This window comes from Triticum urartu, chromosome 2 (genome assembly GCF_003073215.2).
Source record: "Triticum urartu cultivar G1812 chromosome 2, Tu2.1, whole genome shotgun sequence".
NCBI lineage: Eukaryota > Viridiplantae > Streptophyta > Magnoliopsida > Poales > Poaceae > Triticum > Triticum urartu.
Window position 1 is genome coordinate 606,630,441 of NC_053023.1, and position 18,357 is coordinate 606,648,797.

The 18,357-nt window shown below is 42.5% G+C and overlaps 1 protein-coding gene across 1 annotated transcript; it reads left to right on the forward strand.

Annotated features, from left to right (window-relative positions):
- The first annotated feature begins 2,792 nt into the window (after nt 1-2,792).
- LOC125533769 (protein CUP-SHAPED COTYLEDON 1-like) lies at nt 2,793-4,977 on the forward strand. Its single transcript, XM_048697126.1, has 3 exons — nt 2,793-3,123; nt 3,939-4,204; nt 4,292-4,977. The coding sequence occupies exons 1-3, from the start codon at nt 2,955-2,957 to the stop codon at nt 4,700-4,702; spliced, it is 846 nt and encodes a 281-aa protein (XP_048553083.1). The 5' UTR covers nt 2,793-2,954; the 3' UTR covers nt 4,703-4,977.
- Nucleotides 4,978-18,357: the final 13,380 nt, after the last annotated feature.

Below are 18,357 nucleotides of genomic sequence, written 5' to 3' on the forward strand. Positions count from 1 at the left end.
ATACGTGAACTTTGCGTATTCGCAAAATAAAGAAGGTCATGGAAAGAGGTCAAGGGAACATGATGGACCCTTGGTATAAAAAGTTGACCAAATTTCACTCGTTTTGGTGGGGCCCTCACTACTTTTCTAGATGGACTGATCGACCATGATGGACCAGATTCAGATCATTGGTTCCGTTGCACAAGCTTAGCGAAATAATGAGTTTGTGCACAACTGTCCATCACCTCATGTTTCCACGTTAATTTCAAAACCGCCAAGATTATGTGTTGACTTCGCGTCAACGAGATTATTCCACATCCAACATTCGCGAATCACACTTTCCCGTTGCACATCAGCGTTAGCAGGGTAAAACGGCATTTTCGCGACATCAGTACTGCCCTAGCTACGGCCCTAGTGAAAACGAGGCAGGAATAATCATTCCGGCAGTTCTGAGCACCACGCTCATTCAACATTCTCTCTCGATCAGCCTCTGGAGACCGCTTCGAAGCCTGCAATGAATCCATCCGGATAAGTGCTCTGCCAGTCTACCTCTGATAAGTGCTCTACGTTAAATCAAATCCAATAATGCCGGTTCAGTTAACCCTTGTGCTACCGGTCTCCTCCTGTATACGTGCGGCTACGTGGTATGCGAGAGAGCCTGCAAGGGCGCTAGAATGAATGAGTTCAGATGAATGATCAATCGTAAACCCGCTGTGCACGTGACCCTGACCCTGCATGCGTCATGCATCACCTGAACGTAACAAACAATGCTCCTATCTGAACGCAGATGGAATCGCATGTACGTGCCCCCGCATGCATGATGAGCCCTTAGAAAAATATGACGAGCATATGGAGTAGAGTAGAGTTGACAGCATCATAATTTTGATTTGCCTTGGGTGGTTGACGTTGCGATCTACTCTGTTCGATGCTCACGTGCAGTGCACCCTTGCAGTCACTACGTATCGTACGTGAGCTTCGAATTTGGCGACACGTGTACGATATATATATTGTGGAGCACGATTTGCCCCTTCGTACGAAACAGAAAGCACACTTTCGATTTCTTTTTGAGATATATGGATCACGAAGTGGCGTCGTTTCTATTATTCTGTACCCCAAAGATTCTACTTTTTTCGACGACGGAAGGGAAACGCAATACGTGTTCAATAGGTCTTTTTAAAAAAAAACTTTCGATCTATTCGTCTTCAATCATCATGACAGTATAACAAACACTAGAAATAATAAAAATTGCATCCAAATACGTAGACCACCTAGCGACGACTACAAGCACTGAAGCGTGGTGAAGGCGCGCCGCCGTCATCGCCCTTTCCTCGTCGGAGCCGAGCAACACTTGTTGAAAACAGAGCCCTACCTCCGGTAAGGACCGGGATCCACCATGACCCTAAGGCCACTAGAGACGAGACGGACCGCGGGAGGCAAAGAAACCCTAGCCTTTTCTTCCTTTCCCAGTTTTTTTTTTGTGGGTACCTTTTTTTTGCGGGGTACCTTTCGTAGTTTGTTGGCAAGCCTAAACCTTACCAACAGGTCTATTTCTATTTACATCCTCACATCTTCTTTTCTTGTGAAACAAAGTCATGAAGTCATGCTGCCCATTGGATGAAGAGAGGATGAAAGCTATACCACTATACAAGAATTCAAACCATCAAGTACGGCCCCACCCGTCAGCGAGGCCGGACCGAATTAATTTCGACAGGAGAAAGCTCGACCGTCAGCGAGGCCCAAGTCTTTTCGCTCCCGCCATAATTAATTTTTAAGAGCAGTGTCATGTCCACGGTCATAGCGCCATCCATGGCGAGCTACACGTAGTACTGCAGCGGTCTACAATTAATGAACCCCCCGCGAATAATTAACCGGAACACATCATCTATCTCCGTCCCGTGATGCATGATTCCGCAGTCCCCGGGCGGGGTGGGCCCGCCGTAGTACACTGCACAACTGCATTATTTATGCCTTGACAAAAGCTTGTACACCCGCCCACGCCCTCGCCGGCGAACACATACGCACGAACGCCGCCGCGTCGCCGTCGCCGGTCCTCTAATCATACGTGATCTAACAACCTTAAAAGGACCCTTTCGTTTCCTTTCCCGCCAGGCGAACCCGATCATTTAATTTTCCCTTTCGATTCCTTCCCCAGGGAAGCAGCGGCGTAAACCGACCCTGCACCAACACAGAGATGAGGAGGATCAATACCCCTGTGCCTCTGCCGTCTAGACGCTCTTATATTTCTCTACGGAGGGAGTACTGTGCTCTTATTCTGCGGGGACTAGCAGTATTTTTAGACTGAATTTCCGGAATTAACACCGCGTGCACACTTGCTTCTGGTTTAATAATCTTTTGGACTGTAGAAAAGAGAAGACGTTGAGAATGAACATGGCGGGCTTAATTTGTTGATCGCGTGCCACGTGGGAGCGCTCCGTGTCATGGCTTGCGGGGGGTGGAAATGGGTTAGCTTGCGAGGCCGGGGCTCCTGGGCGGATCGTCAGCGGCGCGGTTCTTGTGGCACAAGCATGCATGGCAGCATGTCGATCCGCAGCGTTGGAATCTTCCACATAAGCAGGCTAGGTAGCCAAGCTAAGCTAAGCAGCGCGGCCCACACGGGGCCGGGGGATACCGGGACAGCGACGGAGCCCGCGGCGGCCTGCGGAGCTTGCTGCTGTCAAGTGTAGTTAAGCGGAAAGAGCTGGCCAGGGCACCGCTTTCCGGCCTCCCCCACCTCCACTGTTCCCTGACATGATATGGATATATCGAGTTGTCTCTCTTCCATCGGCTCCATCCCCGCTATATAAAGAGCCGGTCGATCCAAGCCACTCTCATGGTACATAGCTCTTGCTTCTTCCAGTTAGCTCCCCGGCCGTGGTTAAGACTTGGGTTCCAAGCTAGCTAGCTGCAGGCCAGCTAATAATTATTAAGCTGGTCAGGTGGGCTGCGTAGACGGACGGACGGAGAGAGCGGGAGGGATGGGGCTGAGGGAGATAGAGTCCACATTGCCGCCGGGGTTCAGGTTCTACCCCAGCGACCAGGAGCTCGTCTGCCACTACCTCTACAAGAAGGTGACCAACGAGCGCGCCTCGCAGGGCACGCTCGTCGAGGTCGACCTCCACGCGCGCGAGCCATGGGAGCTTCCTGGTGAGTCCAACACCTCCTTCCTCGCTAGTTCATCTCCCTCTCTCCCTCTCTCTCTCTCTCTCTCTCTCTCTCTCTCTCTCTCTCTCTCTCTCTCTCTCTGGCCATGGAGTCTGGTTTCGATCGATTCCTCTCCCCATGTCCGGTTCCCCGCCTCCTGTTTTTCCGTCTGTGTTCATTAGATCGATGCATGCTCGCTGCTATGCCAGGAAAATAGTTCTTACTAATTGCTAGCCTAAGAGTATCGAGCCTTCCGCCAAGTGATTACGAGCATGATCTTCCGGGGCATGGCTGAAACCAGCATGGCCTTTGTTTGTTGAATATATGCAACAATTAATTATATCTCGATCGGTCATAATAATGAACAAGCAAAAAGGACTTCCTGATCAATCAGCCTTGCGAGTATTTTTGTCCCGTTTAGTAGCTTAACCCGCTAGCCAGTGTCCCATATATGCTCATTAATCAATGAGTATGGAATAATCCACGATAATCACGTCCCAATAATGCATTAACTGATCAGAAGGCGCAGTGCTGTCCTCGTGAACGTCTCGATGACGACGTCCTCCGGCCCTGTCCATCTCCTCGCAACGTCACATGCGTAATAGTCACATTTCGGATTTCCGTTTCTTCGGTTTCCTCATTCATCATAGAAAAAGAGCAGTGTTTCGCTTTCCGGTAATCAATTTACGCTTTTAGTACGTATGCGCCCATCATTTTGCAAGTTGTAGCTTTGTGCTACGATTTGTGAGGCCCGGTATATACGTATGAGTTTTTCACTGACACTGTGAATTAATTGGTTGTGGTTTGGGCGCGCGCAGACGTGGCGAAGCTCACGGCCAGCGAGTGGTACTTCTTCAGCTTCAGGGACCGCAAGTACGCCACGGGGTCGCGCACCAACCGCGCCACCAAGACCGGCTACTGGAAGGCCACCGGCAAGGACCGGGAGGTGCGCAGCCCGGCCACGCGCGCCGTCGTCGGCATGAGGAAGACGCTCGTCTTCTACCAGGGCCGCGCCCCCAACGGCAGCAAGACCAGCTGGGTCATGCACGAGTTCCGCCTCGACTCGCCGCACCTGCCACCAAGGGTACGTACCAATTATATGTCACATGTACTCTTGCGGTTAGCTCCTCTTCGCTCGGCGTTTCTAATTGATCTGGATGCAATTCTGCAGGAGGACTGGGTGCTCTGCAGGGTGTTCCAGAAGCAGAAAGTGGACGGCGAGCAAGACAACGCCCGCTCCTCTTCGCCGACCTTCGCCGGCTCGTCACAGGCGGCGCAGGAGCTGCCCGTCATGGACGCGAGCAGCGACCAGATGATGGGCTCGGGCTCCGCTGGCTTCGCCCCGCCACGGCAGGAGGAGATATTCTGTGGCCCGAGCCCGCTGATGAACGCGGCGATGTGGCAGCAATACAACTCGCTTCTTCTTGACCAGTACCCGCAGGAGGAGACGGCGAGCGTCTCGCCGACGATGGGGATAGGGGCCAGAGGAGGAGCAGGAGACGAGTGCGGATTCTTCTTCGATTCGGGGTTCGAGGACATGGCTACCCTTGGGGCCATGAGGTTCCCCCAAGGGTGGAGCTGATGCCGGCCGGTCGTGCGCGTGCGCGCCCAGTGATCGTTGTGTATACGTTGTGAAGGAAAAACTAGCGATTGAATTAATTAATTCCATTGGTATTGTAGGTACGTATAGTGTGAGGTCGTTTATAATATAGATTGGTAAAAGATCGAGTGTGTATGTACCTGCATGAGATGGTTTCGTTTCAGTCCCTTGAATGATGCCATTGCCATGTATTGCAATCATAAAACTCATATGTAAATTAGTACATCACGATAATTCAGATTTCAGTACACAGGAAACATCATTGCGTTGTTCCTATGGAAGATACGTAGATAGTACTTTGTGTTTTTTCTCTCTTCTCCTTTTCTAACTGGAGATACTACGTGCTCTTCTGCAGGAGAACATGTTCCTAGTGGGTGTGTGGATTATCTGATCTGTTTCTCCTTTATTTCAAGTTTCCTGAGATGAATATGCGTGTGGAAGCATTCCATAAGTACTTAGCAGCACGATCGTGCATGATATGCAGTCAAGATTGCAAATATACTGCTTGGTCTTTTCCAAACAAGCAAAAAAGAAAGAATGGAAGAACTTGGTTTGCTGGTACATATGCATGTTCTACGGTGCCAGAGAAGAACATGAGGTGTGGTGGGGTAGAAAGATGGCAGGGGCGGCGGCAGTACGACGGTAAGGCCATAGGAGGGTGGCGGGAGCAGGTGGTCCAGCCGGCGTTGGAGGAAGGCCCGCGCGGGGGGAGATCGTGCACTGCTGGATTTGGTCGTGGAAAGGAAACGGCTAGAGGTAGAAGAAGACCATCCAACCGTCCATTGTTCATCCAACCGTTCAGATTTTCGACTGGCACTTGGTTTCTTTTCATGCACCTGAGGGATAGATAGGCCGTAGGCGGGCCTCTATATATGGCTTATCTTCTCGAAGTAAAGGAAAAAAGAAGAATGGAAGAACTTACTGGTACGTATGCATGTTCTGTTCTGCGTCACGTCCACTTCAAAGCTCGCGCATTTCGGAAGTTAGCCAAGGTTGATCCGCGCCATGTGAGCGCAATGGCCATTGGCCAATAGGGGTGTGTTGCTTGCCAGTGGCAACTCCCGGTTAAGTTCCAAACGGAGCTTGGATTTTGCAGGGACAAACATGCATGTCAAGTGAGAATCAATCTGCTGGCCCGCAAGTAGCGAGCTAGCTAGCTAGCTAGCTACTACCGATACGTACCCCTGTAATAATCGATCTCGTTTTCTCGGAAAACTGGCAGCGATCTCTGCCGCGGCACGTCCTCATCAGGCCGAACTGCCGAGCAATCATGCAGTGGAATCTTGTGCGTTTTCTATGTGTATGCGCAGAACCAGCATGCTTCATAATTCTCTTCGCAGGTTGTCATCTATACCTGTTAGACTGAGGAACGTAGGCCAAGTTGGCGAGACATATTATCTGCGCCAACACTGATGGGATCGAGATCGGGTATGCGCAGGACACATGTACGCAGTGGCGTATGGGCGTTTCGAGGTGCACGTACGCCCTCTAACCTCCATACGCTTTACCCGGTCGTCCTTGTTCCTCAATGTACAAGAGGATGGCACATGACATACCCTCCTTGGCCAACAAACCGTCCTACGTAAAGCATGTCGATTTATACACGTTTCGTCACAAAGGCGAATAATCAAGTGTGCTAAAAAAGGTGTACTGTAGATTGTAAAAAAATGTGTACTGTACATTAACTGTACATGGCGTATGCATTATGTTTGTACGCAGTGGCCTAGGACGGCCTAGCTGAGAAAGAAAATCTCGCCACAAATACAATATACCAACATACTAGTATAGAAATTGGCAGAAGCACATTGCAATGCGTTTTAAAAATCAAATGTCAAGTCTTATTTGCACGATGACTTCCCGATCGTCTATTACAACAAGGTTTGCCCTGCTCTGATGAAGGAGGGACGATGACGGTGACACGCTTTAACTCGCTACAGTGATTATAGTCGTCGCTAGATGGTCTACGGACTTGAATGCAATTTTTATTTTAAGGGTTTCTTGTACTGCCCTTGACAGATGATGAAAAATCAAAAAAATTCCTCGAAAAGAAAGTCAATAATAAATCTACAAGAATATACCAAAATAAAAGAAGATTGATTTATCAATTGTCAATTGAAATGAATCCATAATAATCAATCAGCCCAATTTATCAATTCTTATTTTCGGAAAACTTAAATCCATGCTCTAAGTTAAGCTTGTTCGAACCTTGAAAACAAAAAGAATATCTTTTCTTATTACGAAAAGAAGGAACATCACTTTGAATTAAACGAGATCTTGAACAAAATGAGATAAAAAAACCATCTTCGAGACAAAAATTATACTTTAAATCAAACTTTTCCGTGCCTGTGCGAGCATCGCTAGCACCGGCCGGCCAGACGCCTCACCTAGTGCGCGAGTTCACCTGCGACCTGTTTGACAAGCGTGATACCGCCTCACTGCTCGCTGCCTAGATAGTGTAGGCGGAACCGGCGAATCATGATCCGAGCGCTCCCGCTCTAATGTACTAATACCTCGTATAATTTTAACTATACCTCTGTGCTGATTTACAAGTTTCCTCATATTTTGGGTCATGACTATAATTTTAACTACTTCCTCCGTTCACTTTTGTAAGTCATTTCAGACAACTTAAAATGGACTGTTTTATACTCCCTCCGTTTTTATTTACTCTGCATATTAGAGTTGACTGAAGTCAAACTTCGTAAAGTTTGACCAAGTTTATAGAAAACAATATAGACATTTATCATAATAAATCTATACGATGTGAAAGTACATTTAATAATAAATCTAATGTTGTTGATTTGTTATTGTATATCTTAATATTTTTGTATATAAACTTGGTCAAAGTTTGTAAAGCTTGACTTTGACCAAAGCTAATATGCGAACTAAATAAAAACGAAGGGAGTACATTGTCTGAAATATCTTCAAGATCTTATAAAAGTGAACAGAGGGAGTAATAGAATATAAGGTATACTTAGCCAAAATAATATTATTGCAAACTACATTTAAATGCAAATCCAACAATTTTTTTGATGATATGCATTAATATTTTGCTAGTCAAATATATGGTCAAAGTTTAACCCAAAATACAACCATGACTAATAAATTAAGACGGAGGTAGTAGTCAGTTGCACTGTTCGCCAATCTGGAGAACACGTTAGCAGATGTGCACCATAGGAGAGGAAACTCACGAGAGACCTCCTAATCTGCGCCTTCTGTGTCGGTTAAGGGTTCTAGCGCCCATGCGCCCGCAGATATCGGTCGGCACATCACACGGCGACACAATTGCTCACCGGTGTGCTCCTGGTTCACTGTTGACTGGTTGATAGTTGAGTAGCAAACCATTGACTTTTGAAAAAAATCACAAAAAATCAAAAACAGTTGTGAATTCAAAAAGTTCACTAATTCGGAAAAAGTTCGAGTATTTGAAAACGGTCATCGATTTTGAAAAAGAAGACCATGACTTCCCAAAAACTTTGCGGATTTGAAAAAATATCATTGATTTTGAAAAAAATCATGGGTTTGAAAAAGTTCATGGATTTGGAAAATGTACACCAATTTAAGAAAAGTTCACGAATTTGAAAAAAAAATTGCAGCTTTTGAAAGAAGATAGTAAATTTGGAAATGTTTGTGAATCTGAATATATTCATGCATTTGAAAAAAAATCTCACGGGAATGAAAAAAAGTTCATGTGTTTAAAAAGGTTCGTGAATTTGTAGAAAGTTTTGATGTTGGAAAAAGTCTGTGCATATAAAAAGGAAAAAAAGCCAACAGCATAACAAAATAAAAGAAGAATTAACAAATAAAAATAAAAGAAAAGAATTATAAAGAAAAAATAACCCATACTAAAACTAATTGAGGAAAAACAAAAACACCGGTTAGAAGCTTCCCAAAACTGACCTGGGAAGTTAATTTTTTTAGGCAAACCGACCTGGGTAACTGCTCAAAGCTTCACAAAACCGGGAGAGCTTCCCGGAAAAAAATGGTCTGATGAGCCGGCCCAATGCGATGGAATGGTATAGCGACACCACTATTTGAGGAGTATTCTTCGCAAATATCACTCCCACCTCTTTACGTTGTAACAAGTGACGTGCTGCATGTGCGCTACTTGTCGCAACCTGGGTGTTTTTCCTTTTTCGTAGATTCGTTTATTTAAAACATTTTATATCTTAAACCGTGCATTCAAATCTTGAACCGTTTTCATCGTTGGATTCCTCGCGTCAAGATCTTCAAAACTAGATCACATATTGATAGGTTTTGACGAACTTTTTTCACGAAAAAACCCAAACCGGGAGCTGATACGTCTCCAACGTATTTATAATTTTTGATTGTTCCATACTATTATATTATCTGTTTTGGATGTTTATGGGCTTTATTATACACTTTTATATTATTTTTGGGACTAACCTATTAACTCAGAGCCCAATGCCAGTTTTTGTTTTTCCTTGTTTTAGGGTATCACAAAAAAGGAAAATCAAATGGAGTCCAATTGACCTGAAACTTCACGAAACTTATTTTTGGACCAGAAAAAGCCCACGGAGTATCGGAGTTGGACCAGGAGAGTCTCGGGCTGCCCACGAGGGTGGGGGGCGCGCCCACCCCCCTGCCTCGTGGATAGCCCGGAGATCCACCGACGTACTTCTTCCTCCCATATATACCCATATACCCTAAAAACTTCGAGGAGCACAATAGATCGAGAGTTCCGCCGCCAGAAGCCTTCGTAGCCACCGAAAACCAATCTAGACCCGTTTCGGCACCCTGCCGGAGGGGGAATCCCTCTCCGATGGCCATCTTCATCATCCCGGCGCTCTCCATGACGAGGAGGGAGTAGTTCTTCCTCGGGGCTGAGGGTATGTACCAGTACCTATGTGTTTGATCTCTCTCTCGTGTTCTTGAGGTGGTACGATCTTGATGTATCGCGAGCTTTGCTATTATAGTTGGATCTTATGATGTTTCTCCCCCTCTACTCTCTTGTAATGGATTAAGTTTTCCCTTTGAAGTTATCTTATCAGATTGAGTCTTTAAGGATTTGAGAACACTTGATGCATGTCTTGCGTGGGATACTTGTGATGACAATGGGGTATTCTATTGATCCACTTGATGTACATTTTAGTGATCAACTTGCGGGTTCCGCCCATGAACCTATGCATAGGGGTTGGCACACGTTTTCATCTTGACTCTCCGGTAGAACTTTGGGGCACTCTTTGATGTTCTATGTGTTGGTTGAATAGATGAATCTGAGATTGTGTGATGCATATCGTATAATCATACCCACGGATACTTGAGGTGACATTGGAGTATCTAGGTGACATTAGGGTTTTGGTTGATTTGTGTCTTAAGGTGTTATTCTAGTACGAACTCTAGGGTTGTTTGTGACACTTATATGAATAGCCCAACGGATTGATTGAAAAGAATAACTTTGAGGTGGTTTCGTACCCTACCATAATCTCTTCATTTGATCTCCGCTATTAGTGACTTTGGAGTGACTCTTTGTTGCATGTTAAGGGATAGTTATGTGATCCAATTATGTTATTATTGTTGAGAGAACTTGCACTAGTGAAAGTATGAACCCTAGGCCTTGTTTCCTAGCGTTTCAATACCGTTTGTGCTCACTTTTATCATTAGTTACCTTGCTGTTTTTATATTTTCAGATTACAAAAACCTTTATCTACCAGCCATATACCACTTGTATCACCATCTCTTCACCGAACTAGTGCACGTATACAATTTACCATTGTATTGGGTGTGTTGGGGACACAAGAGACTCTTTGTTATTTGGTTGCAGGGTTACTTGAGAGAGACCATATTCATCATACGCCTCCTATGGATTGATAAACCTTAGGTCATCCACTTGAGGGAAATTTGCTACTGTCCTACAAACCTCTGCACTTGGAGGCCCAACAACGTCTACAAGAAGAAGGTTGTGTAGTAGACATCAAGCTCTTTTCTGGCGCCGTTGCCGGGGAGGTGAGCACTTGAAGGTATATCTTAAGATCTTGCAATAGAATCTTTTTGTTTCTTATTTTAGCACTAGTTTAGTTTATAAAAGAAAACTAAAAAAACAATATGGAATTGAGTTTGCCTCATACGCTTCATCTTTTTAATATCTTTCGTGAGTATGATGGAAAGGAAATTGTGCCAAAGTGTTAGAAGAAGAATGCATTAAAATGTTTGGCACTAAATCTTTGAATGATGAGCATGATTGCAATGTTGTTAGTATGAATTCCTTGAATATCCATGATGTTAATGATATGCAAAGCCACAAGCTTGGGGAAGCTATGTTTGATGAAGATGATTTTTTTGTCCCCCAAGTTTTGATGAGCAAATTTATTATGATGAAAGCATGCCCCCTATTTATGATGATTATAATTATGAAAGTGGATTTTGAGAGGTCATGACTTTATTTAGTAATGATTCCACTATCTTGGAAGAGGTTTCAATCGATTATGATGAGAATAAAGTTGCTACTTATGATGATTATTGTGTTGATACTCATGCTATAAAAAGTAGTGATTATATTTATAAAACTGTCATGATTATGGTTACCCCTTTTCTGAACATTACTCTTTTAATGTGAAAACAATTTATAGTATTCGAGTTTCTTATGATACTCCCACTATTCCGAATGAGAAGAATTTTGCTTACGTGGAGAGTAATAAAATTTCTATGCTTGTAGATCATGAAAAGAATGCTTTAGGTGCTGGTTATATTGTTGAATTCATTCATGATGCTACTGAAAATTATTATGAGGTAGAAACATATGCTTGTAGGAGTTGTAATAATATCAAGTTTCCTCTCTATGTGTTGAAATTTTTGAAGTAATGCTTGTTTCGCCTTCCTATGCTAGATGATTATTGTTCCCATAAGTTGTTTGCTCAAAAAATCCCAATGCATAGGAAGTGGGTTAGACTTAAATGTGCTAGTCATATTATTCATGATGCTCTTTTTATGTTTCAATTCTTATCTTTTATGTGAGCATCATTGAAATCATCATGTCTAGCTAGGGGCGTTAAATGATAGCGCTTGTTGAGAGGCAACCCAATTTTATTTTTGTTCCTTGCTTTTTGCTCCTGTTTAGTAATAAATAATTCATCTAGCCTCTGTTTAGATGTGGTTTTATGTTTAATTTAATGTTTGTGCCAAGTAGAACCTTTGGAAAGACTTGGGTGAAGTCTTTATGATCATGCTATAAAAAAACAGAAACTTTAGCGCTCACGAGATTTGCTGCCATTTTTTATGGGAGAGTGCTATTTAGTTAATTCTTTTTTCAGATGATTAATAAATAAATTACTTAGGTCCACCAATTTATTTGAGAATTATATGAGTTTCATAAGTATATGTTTGATCCAGATTACTACAGACTGTTCTGTTTTTGATAGATTCTGTTTTATATGTGTTGTTTGCTTATTTTGATGAATCTATGAGTAGTATCGAAGGGTATGAACCATACATAAGTTGAAATACAGTAGATATTACACCAATATGAATTTAGAATGAGTTCACAACAGTACCTAAGTGGTGATTTATTTTCTTACACTAACGGAGCTTACGAGTTTTCTGTTAAGTTTTGTGTTGTGAAGTTTTCAAGTTTTGGGTGAAGATTCGATGGACTATGGAATAAGGAGTGGCAAGAGCCTAAGCTTGGGGATGCCCAAGGCACCCCAAGGTAATATTCAAGGACAACCAAGAGCCTAAGCTTGGGATGCCCCGAAAGGCATCCCCTCTTTCGTCTTCGTCTATCGGTAACTTTACTTGAAGCTATATTTTTATTTACCACATGATATGTGTTTTGCTTGGAGCGTCATTTTATTTTATTTAGTTTTGCTTTCTGTTTGAATAAAATACCAAGATATAAAATTCTTAAATGTTAGAGAGTCTTCACATAGTTGCATAATTATTCGACTACTCATTGATCTTCACTTATATCTTTCGGAGTAGTTTGTCATTTGCTCTAGTGCTTCACTTATATCCTTTTAGAGCACGGTGGTGGTTTTATTTTATAGAAATAGATGAAAACTCATGCTTCACTTATATTATTTTGAGAGTCTTTAGAACAGCATGGTAGTTTGCTTTGGCTATGAAACTAGTCCTAATATGATGGACATCTAAGAGGGATATAATAAAAACTTTCATATAAGTGCATTGAATACTAAGAGAAGTTTGATACTTGATGATTGTTTTGAGATATGGAGATAGTGATATCAAAGTTGTGCTAGTTGGGTAGTTGTGAATTTGAGGAATACTTGTGTTGAAGTTTGCAAGTCCCGTAGCATCCACATATGGTAAACGTTGTGTAACAAATTTGAAACATGAGGTGTTATTTGATTGTCTTCCTTATGAGTGGCGGTCGGGGACGAGCGATAGTCTTTTCCTACCAATCTATCCCCCTAGGAGCATGCACGTAATGCTTGATTTTTGATGACTTGTAGATTTTTGCAATAAGTATGTGAGTTCTTTATGACTAATGTTGAGTCCATGGATTATACGCACTCTTACCATTCCATCATTGCTAGCCTCTTCGGTACCGTGCATTGCCCTTTCTCACATTGAGAGTTGGTGCAAACTTCGCCGGTGCATCCAAACCCCGTGATATGATACGCTCTGTCACACATAAACCTCCTTATATCTTCCTTAAAACAGCCACCATACCTACCTATTATGGCACTTCCATAGCCATTTCGAGATATATTGCCATGCAACTTTCCACCATTCCGTTTATTATGACACACATCATCATTGTCATATTGCTTTGCATGATCATGTAGTTGACATCGTATTTGTGACAAAGCCACCGTTCATAATTTTTCATACATGTCACACTTGATTCATCGCAATCCCGGTACACCACCGGAGGCATTCATATAGAGTCATATCTTGTTCTAAGTATCGAGTTGTAATTCTTGAGTTGTAAGTAAATAGAAGTGTGATGACATCATTCATAGAGTATTGTCCCCCAAAAAAAAGAAAGGCCAAAAAAAGGGGGCCAAATAAAAAAGGAAAGGCCAAATAAGAAAATAAAAAAATAAAATAAAAGGGACAATCCTACTATCATTTTTCCACACTTGTGTTTCAAAGTAGCACCATGATCTTTATGATAGAGAGTCTCTTGTTTTGTCACTTTCATATACTAGCGGAAATTTTTCATTATAGAACTTGGCTTGTATATGCCCTAGGTCTTCGTGAGCAAGCAAGTTGGATGCACACCCACTTAGTTTCTTTTGTTGAGCTTTCATACATTTATAGCTCTAGTGCATCCGTTGCATGGCAATCCCTACTCCTTGCATTGACATCAATTGATGGGCATCTCCCTAGCCCATTGATTAGCCACGTCGATGTAAGACTTTCTCCTTTCTGTCTTCTCCACATAACCCCCTCATTATATTCTATTCCACCCATAGTGCTATATCCATGGCTCACGCTCATGTATTGCGTGAAAGTTGAAAAAAGTTTGAGATTACTAAAGTATGAAACAATTGATTGGCTTGTCATCGGGGTTGTGCATGATGAGAGCATTCTTGTGTGACGAAAATGAAGCATGACCAAACTATATGATTTTGTAGGGATGAACTTTCTTCGGCCATATTATTTTGAGAAGACATGATTGCTTAGTTAGTATGATTGAAGTATTATTATTTTTATGTCAATATTAAACTTTTGTCTTGAATCTTATGGATCTGAATATTCTTACTACAATAAAGAGAAATACATGATGAATATGTTAGGTAGCATTCCACATCAAAAATTCTGTTTTTTACCATTTACCTACTCGAGGACGAGGAGGAATTAAGCTTGGGGATGCTGATACGTCTCCAACGTATCTATAATTTTTGATTGTTCCATGCTATTATATTATCTGTTTTGGATGTTTATAGGCTTTATTATACACTTTTATATTATTTTTGGGACTAACCTATTAACCCAGAGCCTAGTGCCAGTTTCTGTTTTTTCCTTGTTTTAGAGTATCACAGAAAAGGAAAATCAAACGGAGTCCAATTGACCAGAAACTTCACGAAACTTATTTTTGGACCAGAAGAAGCCCACGGAGTGTCGGAGTAGGACCAGGAGAGTCCTGGGCTGCCCACGAGGGTGGGGGGCGCGCCCACCCCCTGGGCGCGCCCCTGCCTCGTGGACAGCCCGGAGGTCCACCGACGTACTTCTTCCTCCCATATATACCCATATACCCTAAAAACTTCGAGGAGCACAATAGATCGGGAGTTCCGCCGCCAGAAGCCTCCGCAGCCACCGAAAATCAATCTAGACCCGTTCCGGCACCCTGCCGGAGGGGGAATCCCTCTCCGGTGGCCATCTTCATCATCCCGGCACTCTCCATGACAAGGAGGGAGTAGTTCTCCCTCGGGGCTGAGGGTATGTACCAGTAGCTATGTGTTTGATCTCTCTCTCTCTCTCTCTCGTGTTCTTGAGGTGGTACGATCTTGATGTATCGCGAGCTTTGCTATTATAGTTGGATCTTATGATATTTCTCCCTCTCTACTCTCTTGTAATGGATTGAGTTTTTCCTTTGAAGTTATCTTATCGGATTGAGTCTTTAAGGATTTGAGAACACTTGATGTATGTCTTGCGTGGGATACCTGTGGTGACAATGAGGTATTCTATTGATCCACTTGATGTATATTTTGGTGATCAACTTGCGGGTTCCGCCCATGAACCTATGCATAGGGGTTGGCACATGTTTTCATCTTGACTCTCCGGTAGAAACTTTGGTGCACTCTTTGATGTTCTTTGTGTTGGTTGAATAGATGAATCTGAGATTGTGTGATGCATATCGTATAATCATACCCATGGATACTTGAGGTGACATTGGAGTATCTAGGTGACATTAGGATTTTAGTTGATTTGTGTCTTAAGGTGTTATTCTAGTACGAACTCTAGGGCTGTTTGTGACACTTATAGGAATAGCCCGACGGATTGATCGGAAAGAATAACTTTGAGGTGGTTTCGTACCCTACCATAATCTCTTCGTTTGCTCTCCGCTATTAGTGACTTTGGAGTGACTCTTTGTTGCATGTTGAGGGATAGTTATGTGATCCAATTATGTTATTATTGTTGAGAGAACTTGCACTAGTGAAAGTAAGAACCCTAGGCCTTGTTTCCTAGCGTTGCAATACCGTTTGTGCTCACTTTTATCATTAGTTACCTTACTGTTTTTATATTTTCAGATTACAAAAACCTTTATCTACCATTCATATACCACTTGTATCACCATCTCTTCGCCGAGCTAGTGCACGTATACAATTTACCATTGTATTGGGTGTGTTGGGGACACAAGAGACTCTTTATTATTTGGTTGGAGGGTTGCTTGAGAGAGACCATCTTCATCCTACGCCTCCTACGGATTGATAAACCTTAGGTCATCCACTTAAGGAAAATTTGCTACTGTCCTACAAATCTCTGCACTTGGATGCCCAACAACATCTACAAGAAGAAGGTTGTGTAGTACACATCAGGAGCATGGTTTTTTTCCCTTTTCAAAAGAGGCATGGCCATGCCTCTCGCGAAAGCACAACCATGCCTTTCGTGGAAGCAAAACCATGCCTCTCGCGGAAGAAAAAAACAGAAGCACTTTTTTTCGTTTCCGAGAGGCACGGGCGTGCCTCGCGCGAAAGTACAATCGTGCCTCTCACGGAAGCAAAAATCGTACCTCTCGCGAAAGAAAAAAAAATAGAAAACAAGTTTTTCTTTCCGTTTGTCTCTATGGAAGCAAAATTGTGCCTCTCGCGGAACGAAAAAAACCAGAAAATATTTTTTTCATTTTTGAGAGGGATTGTTGTGCCTCTCGCGGAAGAAAAAAATTTGAATGCATTTTTTTCGTTTCCGAGAGGAATGGCCTTGCCTCTCGCAAAAGTAAAACCGTGCCTTTCCAGGAAGCAAAAAAAAAAGCTTTTTTTCGAGCTAAATATTTTTATTTTGCATTTTTTATCCAAAAGCTAAGGAAGACGGGTGGAAAATAAAAAATGAAAAAAAAACCATTCAAAAAGCCGAAATCACATAAAAAACGGAAGGAGCACTCAGAACGCGACACGTGACGGCGGCTGAGAGCGCGCCAAATAACGCGCTCTCGGCCCACCCACAAGTGATCGTTATGAGGCTCTCAAAAAAGCGCTCGTAAACTAATTGCTCTCGCTGAATAGAAGTGAGGAACCAACAAATTGTTCAGTTGTTTCTAGGCTCGGTTGCTAGGCCTGGATGGGCACTAATTACCGAAGTATCCTGTCGCTACAGCACCTTTTTTGTTGGGAGCTCCTATCTGCGGCTTATTGCGGCAGTCTGCCGGACAAAGGAACAGGCAGCCCCAACTGGGCCGGCGCACTGGCGAGTGAGCTGAGCTAAGCAATTCTTTGGTTTGAAATTCTAAAAAATGTTCTCAAACCAGAAATTTGTCGACAAAAAAAAATGTTTGTGTTTTAATTTTTTAAATTTTTTCAAAAATTGACTGTGTTTTCAGAACTTGCTCGTATTTTACAAAAAAACTTCAAAAACTTAAAAAATTCTTCACTTTTTGGGAAACAAATCTTCAGGATTTCAAAATTATTCATGTTTATAACAAATCTGACTTTTGCAAATTGAATGTTTTATGAAACGCGAACACTTTTCACTAAAAACATTTTCGAAAAATATGATTTTTTTGAAACATTACGAATATTTTTTGAATATATAATATTGTAAAGCCCTTCAAAAATTTGAAAACGAACAATTTTTGAATACATAAACATTTTTGAAAAACTCCCGAACAAATTTCAATACGACAACATTTTTGGAATGAGCGATATTTTTTGGAAAACGGCAACAATTTTTAGAAACGTGAATGCTTTTTGAAAACTTGAACATTTTGAAACTCCCGAATAAATTTGAAAACCTAAAGAATTTGTGGAAACATGAACATTTTTTGAAACTCCTGAATAAATTTTAAAACACAATATTTTTTGGAAAACTGTGAGCAATTTTGAAACACAGAAACATTGTTCTGTAAAAAACAAAAATTAAGAAATGAAAACGAATAGGAAAGAAAAAACAGAAACAAGGATAAAAAAACAGAAACAAGGAGAAAGAAAACCATGAAAAATAAAAAGTAAACAAATGATACAAGAACCTTGTAGAACATTCCCAAAACTGGAAAACACCAGCTTGGAATCTCTTAAAACCGGGATCGATGAAGCGTTGAACGGGCGGGCCCAGGTCATCGCTCACTTGTGAATCAATGTGCGATTGCTCAACAACAGGATGCAATGTGGGTCATATAGAGTTTCCCCCTTTTGTACACGTAAATCGAGAGCAACTAATTAAGGGGAATCCCTTCGGGGGCATTCATAAAGGTATGTCTTTCTTGGTTTGAGAGGGCACCAAATGGTGCACCTAACCCCAAGATTTTTTTACATGCATTTTGGTTTTTTGTTTTGGCTTTTCAAATTTCATTTGTGTTTTTCCTACATTTTGGTGGGTCTTTTGTCAGAAGCCGTGTTTTTCACGAGAAACATCGCATGTGCTTCTGTGAGAAGCAAAATTGTGCACCCGAAAAGGGAAACACAAAGCACATCTGTGCTTTCTAGAAAAAGGAGAAGCATAGCCTGTGCTTACATGCCCGCCCAACGCGAGCTGAAAGTTCACGCGCATGTCCGCCCCAC

Excerpts from the sequence above, each read along its gene's own strand:
- LOC125533769 (XM_048697126.1), top strand. The coding sequence starts at position 2,955 with ATGGGGCTGAGGGAGATAGAGTCCACATTGCCGCCGGGGTTCAGGTTC. Across the intron at positions 3,124-3,938 it reads CGAGCCATGGGAGCTTCCTG|ACGTGGCGAAGCTCACGGCC; the intron begins GTGAGTCCAACA and ends GGGCGCGCGCAG. Across the intron at positions 4,205-4,291 it reads CGCCGCACCTGCCACCAAGG|GAGGACTGGGTGCTCTGCAG; the intron begins GTACGTACCAAT and ends GCAATTCTGCAG.